Here is an 18259-nt window from a genome sequence, read left to right on the forward strand (position 1 = left end):
TTACATATACTTTTTTAACAAAGGATACTAAGAGGACAATGTCAATTTGATAATAAAATCAAATTTTAAAAGTTTCTTAAAGGACCAGTAAACACAGCAGATTTGCATAATCAACAATTGCAAGATAACAAGACAATACAATAGCACTACTCTGAATTTCAAATAAATAGTAGATTATTTTCTAACACATTTCAAAGTTATGTATATTTCCACTCCCCCTGTACCATGTGATAGCAATCAGCCAATCACAAATGCATATATATATAGTCTGAGTTCTTGCACATGCTCAGTAGGAGCTGGTGACTCAAAAAAAGTGTAAATATAAAAGACTGTGCACATTATTTTTAATGGAAGTAAATTGGAAACTTGTTTAAAATGACATGCTGTATCTGAATCATGAAAATTTAATAAAACCTGAGTGTCCCTTTAAACTTGCATAAACTATCTGAATCATGAAAGTTTAATTTTGACTTTTCTATCCCTTTAAATATGTTCTCTTATGAGTATCATATCCCTTGATTACCCGTTGTGTAACAAATGTAACTGTATGAAATGGTTTATGCATGAAGCATTTTGCAAACATACATTTTGGTTTATTTAAGTTTAATGTCGCCCCCTATGCTGCACAAAGGGCATTGCACTGTAGTTTCAGCTGATAACATTTACGAGGATCCCAAGTCAGAGTAGTAACTGAGCTCAGAGAACTCGTAAATCTAGCTGTATATGATTTACTGCTGTTTCCGGAATAAGTCTGCTACATGACAGTTTATGAGTGCCTGTAGGCTTTCCTTGTATATAATGACTTTCCCCCACTATGTTACACAAGACAAGTGGTTCTTCATCATATAATTTTCTTCCTTAATTACATATAATATGTAGTTGCTTTTCCAAAGGTTTGTCCTTATATTTAGTCCAAAATGATTTGATCCATCTTTATGTTTCATTAAATGGTGTTCATATTTTAGACATTTTATTAGTTTAAAAAGACAATTAAATACAATAGGTATTGTACATGCCCTATTTGCTAATTTGGGTGAATTACATAGGCCTCTATTTAACAAAGTCTGGCGGACCTGATCCACACTGTCTGCCGGACCTGATCCGACAGTGCGGATCAGGTCCGCCAGACCTCGCTGAATACGGAGAGCAATACGCTCTCCGTATTCAGCATTGCATCAGCAGCTCACAAGAGCTGCTGGTGCAACTCCGCCCCTGCAGACTCACGGCCAATGGGCCGCCAGCAGGGAGGTGTCAATTAACCCCATCATACTCGATCGGGTTGAATTCCGGCGATTCCTGTCTGCCTGCTCAGAGCAGGTGGACAGGGTTATGAAGCAGCGGTCTTTGTGACCGTTGCTTCATAACTACTGTTTCTGGTGAGCCCCATTGTCTCTGATTGGTGTGTATGTTAGGTGTACTTATTTGAATGACAGGCACAAATCATTAACTTTCAAGACTTTAAGATGTCTTCACATATCTCAGACTAATAAAAAAAAAGTTAAAGTTTTTTTTTTATTAAACTACAGTGCCCCAGAATAGTTTGCCCTGGAATTTATCTGGGGCACCATTTTATTTTATATATATTATATTTTTATATTTTATATTTTTTGTTGTTGTTTCTTTTCTTTGTGGCCTAAAAAAATAATAATTACTACAAAAAAAAACTACATTTTAAAAAATGTGGAAAGTGATAACAAAATGTACATTTTTTAACAATAATACATATTTTATAAGTAAACCTAGATTAATTATATTTGATTACTGCTTAAAGGGACACAAACCCTACATTTAGCCACCAATTAGCAAGCGCTACCCAGGTTCTAAACCAAAAATGGGCCAGCTCCTAAGCTTACATTCATGCTTTTTCAAATAAAGATAGCAAGAGTACAAAGAAAAAATTATAATAGGAGTAAACTAGAAAGTTGTTTAAAATTGCATGCTCTATCTGAATCATGTTTTTTTTTGTTTTGTGTCCCTTTAACTCATATTTGGGTACCATAGGATGTCCCTGTATATTTATTATTTTCTGTCTTTCTCTAGGTTTATCAGAAAACAAGGTCTGGACAGGCTATTCCTGGAATGTGACACACACATGTGGCGTCTTGGTGACCGGAAAATTCCAGAGGGCATCACTGTAGATGGTGGTTCTGACTGGTTCTTACTCAACAGAAAGTTTGTGGAATATGTGACATTCTCCAATGATGACCTGGTTACAAAAATGAAAAGATTCTATTCTTACACATTGCTTCCAGCAGAGGTAAGTTGCAAATGATAAAATAAATTAAGTAATAAAAATATTAAAAAAGTGAAAGTGAAACCTTTAAGTAAATGTGTGTGGTTGTGTATACAGTATACATGGTATACCCAAATCCATCCAGAATTTTTTCATTAAAATTGAATATATATATATATATATATATATATATATACAAAACTGGAAAGGTTAGTCACCGTACCATGTCAAGGTCCTTTCCAATACCTGAGACCCTAAAACAGCCACACAATGCAAGCTTTCAAATCCAAACAAACTGAAAACAAAAAAAGGGTGCACAGGAATATGTAATCACCCTAGACATATACAAAACACGGAAGGGAACTGCACTCTCATACCGGACCGGGTACACATCCCATGACCCTGCAACATGCTCAGCCCTGGGTGCCACCGGCACTCACAGGAAGCTGTGCTGTCCCCAGAGCCACAAGCAGTTAATCCCAGACAGGTCTGGGTGCAAGAACCATAGGGAAAATTACAAAACAAATTAATACAACACACAGAGAAAACCCAGCACTCACTTACAAGCTCTCAGCTAAGATTTAAAAGCAAAACTGGAAAGGTTAGTCACCGCATCTGGCCAAATGGGACAAGTTCAGGTACCACGTCAAGGTCCTTTCCAATACCTGAGACCCTAAAACAGCCACACAATGCAAGCTTTCAAATCCAAACAAACTGAAAACAAAAAAAGGGTGCACAGGAAAATGTAATCACCCTAGACATATACAAAACACAGAAGGGAACTGCACTCTCATACCGGACCGGGTACACATCCCATGACCCTGCAACATGCTCAGCTCTGGGTGCCACTGGCACTCACAGGAAGCTGTGCTGTCCCCAGAGCCACAAGCAGTTAATCCCAGACAGGTCTGGGTGCAAGAACCATAGGGAAAATTACAAAACAAATTAATACAACACACAGAGAAAACCCAGCACTCACTTACAAGCTCTCAGCTAAGATTTAAAAGCAAAACTGGAAAGGTTAGTCACCGCATCTGGCCAAATGGGACAAGCTCAGGTACCACGTCAAGGTCCTTTCCAATACCTGAGACCCTAAAACAGCCACACAATGCAAGCTTTCAAATCCAAACAAACTGAAAACAAAAAAAGGGTGCACAGGAATATGTAATCACCCTAGACATATACAAAACACGGAAGGGAACTGCACTCTCATACCGGACCGGGTACACATCCCATGACCCTGCAACATGCTCAGCCCTGGGTGCCACTGGCACTCACAGGAAGCTGTGCTGTCCCCAGAGCCACAAGCAGTTAATCCCAGACAGGTCTGAGTGCAAGAACCATAGGGAAAATTACAAAACAAATTAATACAACACACAGAGAAAACCCAGCACTCACTTACAAGCTCTCAGCTAAGATTTAAAAGCAAAACTGGAAAGGTTAGTCACCGCATCTGGCCAAATGGGACAAGCTCAGGTACCACGTCAAGGTCCTATCCAATACCTGAGACCCTAAAACAGCCACACAATGCAAGCTTTCAAATCCAAACAAACTGAAAACAAAAAAAGGGTGCACAGGAATATGTAATCACCCTAGACATATACAAAACACGGAAGGGAACTGCACTCTCATACCGGACCGGGTACACATCCCATGACCCTGCAACATGCTCAGCCCTGGGTGCCACTGGCACTCACAGGAAGCTGTGCTGTCCCCAGAGCCACAAGCAGTTAATCCCAGACAGGTCTGGGTGCAAGAACCATAGGGAAAATTACAAAACAAATTAATACAACACACAGAGAAAACCCAGCACTCACTTACAAGCTCTCAGCTAAGATTTAAAAGCAAAACTGGAAAGGTTAGTCACCGCATCTGGCCAAATGGGACAAGCTCAGGTACCACGTCAAGGTCCTTTCCAATACTTGAGACCCTAAAACAGCCACACAATGCAAGCTTTCAAATCCAAACAAACTGAAAACAAAAAAAGGGTGCACAGGAATATGTAATCACCCTAGACATATACAAAACACGGAAGGGAACTGCACTCTCATACCGGACCAGGTACACATCCCATGACCCTGCAACATGCTCAGCCCTGGGTGCCACTGGCACTCACAGGAAGCTGTGCTGTCCCCAGAGCCACAAGCAGTTAATCCCAGACAGGTCTGGGTGCAAGAACCATAGGGAAAATTACAAAACAAATTAATACAACACACAGAGAAAACCCAGCACTCACTTACAAGCTTACAGTTTTTCTTTTAAATCTTAGCTGAGAGCTTGTAAGTGAGTGCTGGGTTTTCTCTGTGTGTTATATATATACAGGTAGCCCTCAGTTTACGCCGGGGTTAGGTTCCAGAAAGAATGGTTGTAAATCAAAACCGTTGTAAATTGAAACCCAGTTTATAATGTAAGTCAATGGGAATTGAGGGAGATAGGTTCCAGGCCCCTCTCAAAATTGTCATAAGTAACACCTAATACATTATTTTTAAAGCTTTGAAATGAAGACTTTAAATGCTAAACAGCATTATAAACCTAATAAAATAATCACACAACACAGAATATATAATTAAACTAAGTTAAATGAACAAAAAACATTTGCTAAACAGCATTATAAACCTAATAAAATAATCACACAACACAGACTTCACTTGCATTTTTCTGTAAACAGTTCTTTCTATGCATTCCAATCTGGACTGATTTATAGACAGGAAGATCTTGTTCCTTTGAAATCTACTCGATAGCTCAGGTCTGGTTAAACTGATTAATTTCAGCTTTCTTGGCTTTGCTGCAACACAAGCGGACAGCTCCACCTACTGGCTATTTTAATAAATGCACTGCTTCTCAATGCTTTTCAATAGCAGTCACATGACTGGAAAAAAAGGTTGTTATTCTGAAACGGTGTAAATTGAACCGTTGTAAAACGAGGGCCACCTGTATATATATATATATATATATATATATATATATATATATATATATATTAAATGTTGCAATTTTTCCCTTCCAGTAAGTAATAATATTCTCTGCCTGAATCTTTGGATTGTTTTTTTTTTGTGTTCCAAAATACAAATAATAGTCTATATTTATTCCCTTTCTGATTTCAGTACTGTACTATCTTTCTGATGGTACTATATGTATACAAAGCTATTGCGATTTATATAAAACTACCTTTAGCATGTATAATCTGTAATATGACATGTAAATATTGCCACCCTAACTGACATAAGATATTGTTTTAACACTTGGTCCCATTCCCTCTCTGAGCTGTCCCAAAGGCTTAGTTTTATACAAGTAACTGTCCTATTGTTTCTGAAAGGAACAGGTTACCCCAAAATTTCCTCACCTTTAATTTGTTCCCAATGATCTATTTTTCCTGCTGGAGTGTAATAAATGATTTACGAGTAGCGTGTTCACCTTTATTTCGACATTTGAAATAGCTGATTTAGCCTATACCGAAAGTTTCTATTGGCAAGCTATGTAAACACAGCCAGCAGAAGAAATGACACTTCCATTGGGGTGTAGAAGAGATAACTAATACAATGTTAATTTTCCATTGTTCTCTCTAAGTATTGAGCTTTGGTTTACAGACAAATATAAGACAAGGAAGCAAGTCTGTGTACACAAAGTTATAACATAATGAGATCTGATATTACCTGCAAGGTCCACCCATTTTAATAGACTGTGGTTTCAAAACACAAAACCTGCAATTTCATATACACAAATAAACATGAAAATGCAATTTCTCATACATTTTATTATCTGCAGCTGGTCAAACAAGTCATTGAAAATATATTCAGTGGAAAAAAATACAGTATACTATCCCTTTAAGACACACTGGATGCGTACACTACCAGAACAATTGAAAAAGTATATATATATATATATATATACAGTATAATAACAATTAAACTTATGGGGAGGCGAAAAGTGAGTTATAGAGAGAATAACTCATTGTGTAAACTTGTATTAAAATTAAAATTTAAAAAATTAAAATTAAAATTGTATTATAAATTTGTAAATGGTTTACACAATGAGTTATTTTCTCTATATTTTATATACAGTATATATATATATATATATATATATATATATATATATATATATATATATATATATATATATGTATAAAACAATTATTGGTATATGCACTTTTTTGTTTGATGGTCAGAATTGCACTAATTGATTAACCTAATTAAACGGATATGAAACACAATCACCTAGATTATGAGTTTTGCGTTAGGCTTAAAAAGCAGCGTTGACCGGTCCTAACGCTGCTTTTTAACGCCCGCTGGTATTACGAGTCTTGCAGGTACAGGTGTACCGCTCACTTTTTTGGCCAGACTTGGAAATACCGCAAATCCACTTACGTAAATTGCGTATCCTCTTTTTTTCAATGGGACTTGCATAGCACCGGTATTACAAATCTGCCAAAAAGTGAGCGGTAGACCCTCTCCTGTCAAGACTGGTACCGCATTTTAAAGTCAGTAGTTAAGAGTTTTACATTACAAAGCCATAGCATAAAACTCTTAACTAAAGTGCTAAAAAGTACACTAACACCCATAAACTACCTATTAACCCCTAAACCAAGGCTCTCCCGCATCGCAAACACTAAAAGACATTTTTTAACCCCTAATCTGTCGAACCGGACATCACCGCCACTATAAAAAAATATATTAACCCCTAAACCGCCGCACTCTCGCCTCGCAAACAGTTGAATATTATTAACCCCTAATCTGCCGTCCCTAACATTGCTGACACCTACCTACATTTATTAACCCCTAATCTGCCGCCCCCAACGTCGCCGCCACTATACTAAAGTTATTAACCCCTAAATCTAAGTCTAACCCTAACCCCCCCTAACTTAATTATAATTAAAAGAAATCTAAATAAAAATTATTATCATTAACTAAATTATTCCTATTTAAAACTAAATACTTACCTGTAAAATAAACGCTAAAATAGCTACAATATAACAAATAGTTACATTGTAGCTAGTTTAGGGTTTATTTTTATTTTACAGGCAAGTTTGTATTTATTTTAACTAGGTAGAATAGTTACTAAATAGTTATTAACTATTTAAAACACTACCTAGCTAAAATAAAGACAAATTGACCTGTAAAATAAAACCTAACCTAAGTTACACTAACACCTATCACTACACTATAATTAAATTATTTCCCTAAAATAAATACAATTAAATTAAATTATCTAAAGTACAAAAACAAACACTAAATTACAGAAAATAATAAACAAATTACAAGATTTTTAAACTAATTACACCTAATCTAATCCCCCTAAAAAATAACCCCCCCCCCCTCAAAATAAAAAGCACTTCCCTACACTAAATTACAAATAGCCCTTAAAAGGGCCTTTTGCGGGGCATTGCCCCAAATTAATCAGCTCTTTTACCTATACAAATCCACCCCCAACATTAAAACCCACCACCCACACAACCAACCCTACTCTAAAACCCACCCAATACCCCCTTAAAAAAACCTAACACTAACCCCTTGAAGATTACCTTACCGGGAGAAGTCTTCATCCAACCAGGCCGAAGTCCTTAAAGAAGCCGGGAGAAGTCTTTATCCAAGCCGGGCAAAGTGGTCCTCCAGACGGGCAGAAGTCTTCATCCAGACGGCATCTTCTATCTTCATCCATCCGGCGCGGAGCGGGTCCATCTTCAAGACATCCGACGCGGAGCATTCTCTTCATCTGACGGCTAACACTGAATGAAGGTTCCTTTAAATGACGTCATCCAAGATGGCATCCCTTCAATTCCGATTGGCTGATAGAATTCTATCAGCCAATCCGAATTAAGGTAGAAAAAATCCTATTGGCTGATGCACTCAGCCAATAGGATTGAAGTTCAATCCTATTGGCTGATCCAATCAGCCAATAGGATTGAGCTGGAATTCTATTGGCTGATTGGAACAGCCAATAGAATGCCAGCTCAATCCTATTGGCTGATTGCATCAGCCAATAGGATTTTTTCTACCTTAATTCCGATTGGCTGATAGAATTCTATCAGCCAATCGGAATTGAAGGGACGACATCTTGGATGACGTCATTTAAAGGAACCTTCATTCAGTGTTAGCCGTTGGATGAAGAGGATGCTCCGCGTCGGATGTCTTGAAGATGGACCCGCTCCACGCCGGATGGATGAAGATAGAAGATGCTATCTGGATGAAGACTTCTGCCCGTCTGGAGGACCGCTTCGCCCGGCTTGGATGAAGACTTCTCCTGGTAAGGTGATCTTCAGGGGGTTAATGTTAGGTTTTTTAAGGGGGTATTGGGTGGGTTTTAGAGTAGGGTTGGTTGTGTGGGTGGTGGGTTTTAATGTTGGGGGGGATTTGTAAAAATTTTTACAGGTAAAAGAGCTGATTACTTTGGGGCAATGCCCCGCAAAAGGCCCTTTTAAGGGCTATTTGTAATTTAGTGTAGGGTAGGGCTTTTTTATTTTGGGGGGGCTTTTTTTTTTAGGGGGATTAGATTAGGTGTAATTAGTTTAAAAATCTTGTAATTTGTTTATTATTTTCTGTAATTTAGTGGGGTTTTTTTGTACTTTAGATAATTTAATTTAATTGTATTTAATTTAGGGAAATAATTTAATTATAGTGTAGTGTTAGGTGTTAGTGTAACTTAGGTTAGGTTTTATTTTACAGGTCAATTTGTCTTTATTTTAGCTAGGTAGTTTATTAAATAGTTAATAACTATTTAGTAACTATTCTACCTAGTTAAAATAAATACAAACTTGCCTGTAAAATAAAAATAAACCCTAAGATAGCTACAATGTAACTATTAGTTATATTGTAGCTAGTTTAGGGTTTATTTTACAGGTAAGTAATTAGTTTTAAATAGGAATAATTTAGTTAATGATATGAATTTTATTTAGATTTATTTAAATTATATTTAAGTTAGGGGGGTTAGGGTTAGGATTATACTTAGGTTTAGGGGTTAATAAATTTAGAATAGTGGCGGCGACGTTGGGGGCGGCAGATTAGGGGTTAATAAGTATAATGTAGGTGTCAGCGATGTTGGGGGCAGCAGATTAGGGGTCAATAAGTATAATGTAGGTGTCGGCGATGTTGGGGGCAGCAGATTAGGGGTTAATAAGTGTAAGATTAGGGGTGTTTAGATTCGGGGTTCAGGGTGTTAGGTGTAGACATAAATAGGAATCAATAGGGCTGCGTTACTGAGATTTACGCTGCTATTTTGCAGGTGTTAGACTTTTTTTCAGCCGGCTCTCCCCATTGATTCCTATGGGGAAATCGTGCACGAGCATGTTACACCAGCTCACCGCTAACGTAAGCAGCGCTGGTATTGGAGTGCGGTAAGGAGCACAATTTTGCTCAACGCTCACTTCTTGCCTTTTAAAGGGACATTCAACACTTAGTGTAACAGGTTTTAATATTGTAAATTAAGAAACGGAGGTCCGCCTACACTATACCCCTACTCCCTTGCCGCCTTGCTTCTGTCCTAATCAGCGGCGCTAACTACTCTAATACCCGGTCAATATGGATGCCGAACTCCCCCCACTATTACGTAGCTGCCTTCTTCTTAAACTGATAAGCAAATCAGAATCCAGTCCTCGGACTGAAATTGCACGCGCGTGCAATTTCAGCCCGAGGACTGGATTCTGATTTGCTTATCAGTTTAAGAAGAAGGCAGCTACGTAATAGTGGGGGGAGTTCGACATCCATATTGACCGGGTATTAGAGTAGTTAGCGCCGCTGATTAGGACAGAAGCAAGGCGGCAAGGGAGGAGGGGTATAGTGTAGGCGGACCTCCGTTTCTTAATTTACAATATTAAAACCTGTTACACTAAGTGTTGAATGTCCCTTTAATGCCGGGTTTGTAAAAACCCGTAATACCAGCGCTGTCTGTAAGTGAGCGGTGAGCATAAACTGTTCGTTAGCACCGCACAGCCTCTAACGGAAAACTCGTAATCTAGGTGAATGTTTTTCCTTTCATGATTCAGGTAGAATAAATAATAAAAAGGGGAAGCTGAGAGCGCTACTTTATAGCTTGCAATTCAAACCCAGATTGTCTCACTCAAAAATGCAAGTGATACAAGTGGGAGGTGCCTGGTGTATATAAAAAATACACACAAAAAAAAAATAGGAGAAAAAAAGTAAACATCTTAAAGGGACACTGAATTTTTTTCTTTCATGATTCAGATAGAGCATGACATTTTAAGTTTCTAATTTATTCCTATTATCAAATTTTCTTCATTCTCTTGGTATCTTTATTTGAAATGCAAGAATGTAAGTTTAGGTGCCGGACAATTTTTTGTGAACAACCTGGGTTGTTCTTGCTGAACCAAAAAAAAAAAAGCTTAGATGCCTTCTTTCTCAAATAAAGATAGCAAGAGAACGAAGAAAAATTGATGATAGGAGTAAATTAGAAAGTTCCTTAAAATTGCATGCTCTAGCTGAATCACGAAAGAAAAAATTTGGGTTCAGTGTCCCTTTAAGCACACACACAATGCTAACTAGCAAAACAAATTACACATGCAGGTGAGACCAAAAAACAAAAGAAATAAATAAAACAACTTTTAATTGACTAATATATTTAGATATAAACACCCACATTAAAAACATTTAAAAATACATAATGCAAAAACAAATCATAACTGCTGAGGTGTCTAGCGATATCTAAGTACAAATAAACTAAGTAGCAAAATTCACATTAACATAAATCCCAACATTTGTAGCGGAGTATGAGGAACACAGGAGGTTGATAGGAGTTAGGGGCGGGATTGTGGGTGTATCAGGACAGTTTGTGGGTGTTCTGTGGGTGGGGCTAAGGGAAATTCTGTAAAGAGGGACAGAGCTCAGAATCAGGGACTGTCCCTCTCAAATAAAGACAGTTGGGAGTTCTGCATTAGTCCACTTCAAAGGAGTAACTGGCCTACTACTGAGGAGCCTATTGTAGCCCACTTTGTGAGTAAAAAGATCCCTATTCAGATTACAACTATGATTAGGTGAACCCCACAAATGTGCGCAATAAGTGGGCCTTACTCTCGCAAAGTGATTTCCTACAGTTATTATCATAAAAATATTTAAGGGCTACAGTCTTACTCTGGATGGAAGATAACCTGATCAAAAAGCAGCATTAATTCAAGTAAACAAAAATGATTTTTTCTTTTTTTGTGTGTGAACTGATACCGATAGAGCATGAAATACTAAACAAATGAACAATTTACTTCTGTTGTCAAAATTGCTTTATTCTCTTGGTATCCTTTGTTAAAAAAGCAGCTTTGCATTACTAAGAGCTAGCTGAAAATACTGGGTAAGCCAATGACAAGAGGCTTATATGTGCAGCCACCAATCAGCAGCTAGCTCCCAGTAGTGCGTCACTGCTCTTGAGCATACCTATGTGTGCTTTTCAACAAAGGATTCCAGGAGAACAAAGCTAATTAGATAATAGAAGTGCATTGGAAAGTTGTATAAAGTTTCATGTTCTATCTGAGTTATGAAATACATTTTTAGGTTTCACATCCCTTTAAACAATGCTGCCCCCAAATGCCTTTTGATTAACAAAAATAAATAAAATGGATATAAAAAAAATATTCTGAGTTTATAAAAAAAATGTCTTCTGTATACATTAAAAAGGGACACAAACCCAAAGAGCAGAGCAATGTAATCTAAGACGGAAAGGGACACTAAACCCCAAAATGTTTCTTTGATGATTCAATAGAGCCTCAATTTTAGAGCATCAATAGAGCATCAATTTTAAGCAACTTTCTAATTTACTCCTATTATAAAAATGTATTCGTTCTCTTGCTATCTCTATTTGAAAAAGCAGAAATGTAAGGGCCCATTTTTGGTTCAGCACCTGGGTAGCACTTGCTGATTGGTGGCTAAATGTGACTCCTAAACTTACATCCCTGCTTTTTCAAATAAAGATATCAAGAGAACGAAGAAAAATTTATAATAGAAGTAAATAAGAAAGTTGCTTAAAATTGCATGCTCTATCTGAATCATGAAAGAAAAAAAATGGGTTTTTTATCCCTTTAACTTGAAAGTTTTTTAAAGTCAATCATTTTTTATCATAATTTAAAAACAAGTTTTCTTTGTTTCTTTATTTTGTATTAAACTGAATCCTTTCTATGTCGTGTTAAATGAACTTCAAGACCAGATTTATTCTGCCGTACAAATGATTTAATATTACATATTTTAATCATACAACATGAATTGGGGCTGAAGTGCTGTCATAATAATCTTTTGTAAGAAAAGATATCACGATTCATTTCACGCAATCTCCAGTCGCTTCCTGAGTTTCACATTAATGCCAGACCAAATGTATTACATATTTGACTCGTGTCACTTCTCAGAATAGTCGTTGTCATAATTGGGCTGGTTACATTCAGCACACATGTTAAATAATTTCACTTCCAATCACCTTTTTTTATTCTCAGCACTGATAACCTTTTCAGTCATTATCTTGCAAAGAATTTCTCTATCATTATGAGAGGACAAAGGGCATGGATAATTGGGTACTTTTCCTTCACTTGGATGAAAATATATGGCTTTATATTTTTATACATCCAATATTAGAATAAATTCTATACTCAGCGGGGTTTCTTGTACCTTAAAAGGTACATTAAACTGCTGGGCGCAACTTCAGCAGAACGGTTGCCACTCTTCAGAGACATTCTCTTAGTTTATCCGTTTACAGGTGCTGAAGCTCTGTATTTTCACACTGGGTATAACCATTTTGGATCTTTTGTATTCTTGCACCCTGTGGCAGAAGTGGCAAACTTTCACAGATCCATGATGTTGCCTGCTTTTTCATAACTGTATTGTGCGCTTTGGGTTGGACACACATAATACAGAGCAGGAGCTTTACATTTTTGCAGTTTTTGTACGCACTTTAAAAGTGACATAGTAACATAGTAGATGAGGTTTAAAAAAGACAGGAGACAATTGAGTTCAACCTATAGAAATTTTAATACACTTACAATAAAAGCTCCAGTTGAGCTTAAATTGATCCCTTTAAAAAAGGAGACATATTTAACACAAGCAATCATATCCCTGAATTCTGTTTCTAGCCAGAAATGTATCCAAACCATTTTTAAATTTATCTAAGGTATTGGCATTTACTACCTCCTTATGTAATGAGTTTCACAATTTGATTGCTCTTCCAGTGAAAAAAAATGTTTATGTTGCTACAGATTAAAGCTTCTTTTCTCCAGCCTTAAATTATGACCTCTTGTCACAAACAATTTTCTTGGAATAAACAGAGAGTCTGCCATCTCTGTATATCGGCTTTGAATATATTTATATAATGTAATCATGTCACCTCTCAAGTTCCTTTTTTCTAGAGAAATCTGACCCAGTTTGGCTCACCTCTCCTTATAGCTTAAATTCTCCATTTCCCTTATTAGCTTTGTGTCCCTTCTCTGAACATTTTCTAAGTCTGCAATGTCTTTTTTTGAAATTGGTCCCTAGAACTGCACTCCATACTCAAGGTGAGGTCTTACCAGGGATTTATATAGTGACATAATTTATCCATAGTGACAGAATTTGCTCTCTTGCACCAATGCCTCTTTTAATACATGCTACTATATTATTAGCCTTAGAAGCAATTACCCTGCATTGTGCACCCCTCTTTAGCTTGTTATCTATTACTTTTCCCAAATCCCTTTACTCCACTTTTTTCTAAGTCTAGATCAATTTGAATAATAGATTGCCTGCTTATTTTTACTTCCAAAAGGTAGAACCTTGCATTTTCCAGTAATAAATCTCATTTTCCATTTACCTGCATTCTTCTAATTTTTGTAAATCCCCTTAATATATATAAACAAGGTCACATGAGTAATATAGAGTGATGTAGCCACTGCAGAAATGTAAAGCTCCTGGTCTGTATCATTCACATTAAGCTGAAGTGTACAATACAGATGTCACTAATCTGTGAGTAGAATATCTAAGATCCAAGATGGCAGCTTCCTTTGTAAACATGTGAAACTTTACTAACCAGCACCAGTAGGGGTTAAAATAAGTGTAGTTACAGGAGGAAAAATAACATTATCAGAAGTAACCAATAGTCCTATAGTTGTACCCAGCAGTTCAGTGTCCCTTTATATTCAACAAATGCATGATAAAAAGACAATGCAATAGCAATTAGTCTGAACTTCAAATGAGTAGTAGATTTTTTTTCTGACAATTTTAAAAGTTATGGCTATTTTCACGCACCCTGTACCATGTGACAGCCACCAGCCAATCATAAATGCATACACGTACCATGTGACAGTCATCAGCCAATCACAAATGCATATACGTTGATTCTGTGAATTCTTGCACATGCTCAGTAGGAGCTGGTGACTCAAAAAGTGTAAATGTAAAAAGACTGTGCACATTTTGTTAATAGAAGTAGATTGGAAAGTTGTTTAAAATAGCTGCTCTATCTGAATCATGAACGTTTAATTTTGACTTGAGTGTCCCTTTAATAAAAAAATGTAGTTGTACTATTTTCTATGCATGAGAAGATGGCTGTATTTCTGGTTCTTTTGTACTATGAAGGGCACTGCCTTACCTGTTTTACACAGAGGTTATCTTTCACAATAACATTGCTATTTTCTCACAGTGTAGTTCTCAGTCCTTTTGCTGCCAATGTATTTTTAGCTGAATTACTTTATGTCAAGATTCCAAAAGAACAGATTGCAACAGGATTTATTTTAAGGAAAAATTCTAACTGTATGTTAAAGGCTTGGGGGTAGATTCTACGCAGAATAATTTGTGTTTTTAATGGATGTATCTTTTTAGTCATACTTTGCCAACTATTTAGAAAAGATTAGATATAGAGTATTTTAAAAGATCAGGAGTATATTGTGACCTGTACCAACTAGACCTGTGCCTAAGGCAGCACAAATACTGAATACATCACTGTATGGTATTGTATGTATGTCACATCAAGAGTTAAAGGGACAGTCTAGTCAAAATTAAACTTTCATGATTCAGATAGGTCATGTCATTTTAAACAACTTTCCAATTAACTTGTATCATTACATTTGCTTTGTTCCCTTGGTGGTATTTTTTTAAAAGCTAAACTTAGCTAGGCTTAAACTGATTTCTAAACCGTTAAAACCCGCCTCTTAGCTCAGAGCATTTTGAAAGTTTTTCACAGTTAGACAGTACTAGTTCATGTGTGTCATATAAATAACCTTGTGCTCACTCCCGTGGAGTTATTTAGGAGTCTGCCCTGATTAGCTAAACTGCATGTCTGTCAAAAGCACTGAGATAATGGGGCAGTCTGCAGAGGCTTAGATACAAGGTAATCACAGAGGTAAAACATATATTAATATAACAGTGTTGGTTATGCAAAACTGGGGAATGGGTAATAAAGGGATTATCTATCCTTTTAAACAATAAAAATTCTGGTGTAGACTGTCCCTTTAATTTCTGAATTATTAATTTATGAGTGTATGTTTGCATAGAAGCACAGTAAAAAAAAGTCTCTGGCCTAAATTACAAGTGGAGCGCAGTTGTTAACGTGCGACATCTTATATCACTCTCGTCTTTGGGCAATAAATAAAGCACAATATGGTGTTACAGGTTGTTAGTAGAAATGTTTACTGATACTTATATAGCATGTGGTAGCAAACTCATAGCACTCGTATTATAAATTAAGTGTTGTGTTCACACACAGTCCGAAATTCCACTTTCTGTTTTAGGTGTTACGTTTTATCACTTGTTAATCTGCATTCAAAAACATGGAAGGTGTATAGCAAAATGTCTCCATCTTAATGTGTTTCAAATGTTTTAATTTATCTACTGGAGTCTATTTAATTATTTGCAAACTCATCTACCTTTATTCTGTTATTTGAAATAGCTGCTTTTGCCTTTGGAAACCACCACCTACACTGTGTTATCTATAGAAAAGCTATGTAAACAGGAGACAATAATACTGATTAATCTCCCAGGAGGTTATGGTAGAAAGACAGAATTTTTAATCTAAAATGGCTGGCTTTGTCCAACTTTTATACTCATTTCAATACCTAACTATGTTTAGATATTACTAGCAGGTCTGCTTTACCTACAGGCTTAGCCCATTTGTATGGGTATGTCCTTGAGAAGAACAGGTGATGGTTTTAATGAGGAAAAACGGCTATTTCAAATACAAAAATAAACATGAAGGAACAGTTTCCTATACATTTAATAATCTGCAGTTGGTTTAACAAGTCATTTTAAAACACATAAAAAAGAAACAGATTTTATAGTTCAGTTTCCCTTTAACCGAAAACTTCAATAACTGAGCAGAATTTTTATGAATTTTAGTGCAGGACTCATAGAAATGACATACCTGCGCTATCCAATATTGCTGGCACAACAAATTATTTTGCAGTTATTGTTTGTGGTGCTGAAGTTCCTTAATAGATAGCAAAAAACTTAAAGGGGCAGTAAAATCAAAATTCAACTTTCATGATTCAGATTGAGCATGTGATTTAAAACAACTTTTCATTTTATTTCTATTATCATACTTGCTTTGTCCTCTTAATAGTCTTTGTTACGGGTAAAGCTAGGTAGGCTGATAGGAGCTCAGGAGTGTGCACGTGTCCTTAGCAGTCTGTATCTAACATTGCAATATACAGATGGTTAGAGACCCATGCATGCTCCTAAACTCACCCAGGATTACTCTATAATAAAGGATAATAAGAGAACTAAGCACAATTGATAACATAAGTAAATTGGAAGGTTGTTTAAAATGCCATGCTCTATCCAGTCCATTTAAAAGGGATAATAAACCCAATTTTTTACTTTAAGGGTTCAGCTAGAGGATACTATTTTAAGCAACTTTCTAATTTACTCCTATTATCAATTTTTCTTTGTTCTCTTGCTATCTTTATTTAAAAATCAGGAATGTAAAGATTAATAGCCGGAGCATTTTTGGTTCCAATTATGCTTGCTTATTGGTTTGCTAAATGTCTCTACTAATAAGCAAGCACTATCCAGGGTGCTGAAAATAAAATGGGCTGGCTCCTAAGATTTAAATTCCTGCTTTTTAAATAAAGATAGCAAGAGAACGAAGAAAGATTGATAATAGAAGTAAATTAGAAAGTTGCTTAAAATTGCATGATCTGTCTGAATCATGAAAGAAAACATTTGGGTTTAGTATCCCCTTAAGTTTATTTTTTGACTTTACTGTCCCTTTAACTATAAATATATTTGATGTACTTGTAATTTTTGTAGCATTATTAAATATAATTACATTTTGTCTCTGTGTTTGACATGTTTGTTTATAACTTTCCAGTCCTTCTTTCATACTGTGTTGGAAAACAGCCCTTACTGTGACACCATGGTTGATAATAATTTGCGAATCACCAACTGGAACCGCAAATTAGGCTGCAAGTGCCAATACAAACACATCGTAGACTGGTGCGGCTGTTCTCCCAATGACTTCAAACCATCTGACTTCCACAGGTTTCAGGTAGGTAGATTGGATACGTTAATGCACAATTTTATTTCTGCTACTCAATATTTTGTTCCTTGGTTGACATACAATATGTATAATATAGTTGTTTCAAATCATAACATAGACAAAAGGGAATAATTTAAAAAAGGACATCTAAATAATTGATTAGGTTTGAAGGGATATGAAACCCAAATTTGTTCCTTTCCATTCAGATAGAGCATGCAATTTTAAGAAATGTTCTAATTGACTCCTATTATCAAAGCAGTATTGTAAGCTTACGAGCCGGCCCATTTTTGGTTCAGAACCTGGGTGGCACTTGCTGATTGGTGGCTACATTTAGAAACCAATCAGCAAGCGCTACCCAGGCGCTGAACCAAAAATGGGCTAGCTCCTAAGCTAACATTACTGCTTTTTTTAAAAAAATATACCAATTGAACGAAGAAAAATTGATAATAGGAGTAAATAAGAAAGTTGCATCAAATTGCATTCTCTTTTTGTGTTTCATATCCCTTTAATGAGTACATAAGCAAACAGGTGCTAAAATGCATTACACTTATACGTAGTAATAACGCTTAATACAATAGAATCGTCAATTCTCAACATCCAACTGTT

General features: G+C 36.3%; 1 protein-coding gene across 1 annotated transcript in view; it reads left to right on the top strand.

Annotated features, from left to right (window-relative positions):
- XYLT1 (xylosyltransferase 1) overlaps window positions 1-18259 on the top strand; it is a 448706-nt gene that overhangs the window by 358246 nt on the left and 72201 nt on the right. The window contains exons 6-7 of the mRNA XM_053694736.1: window positions 2041-2257; window positions 17486-17662. Coding sequence (XP_053550711.1) covers window positions 2041-2257; window positions 17486-17662 — 394 coding nt within the window. The remainder of the gene's footprint in view (window positions 1-2040; window positions 2258-17485; window positions 17663-18259) is intronic.

This window comes from Bombina bombina, chromosome 11 (assembly GCF_027579735.1).
Source record: "Bombina bombina isolate aBomBom1 chromosome 11, aBomBom1.pri, whole genome shotgun sequence".
NCBI lineage: Eukaryota > Metazoa > Chordata > Amphibia > Anura > Bombinatoridae > Bombina > Bombina bombina.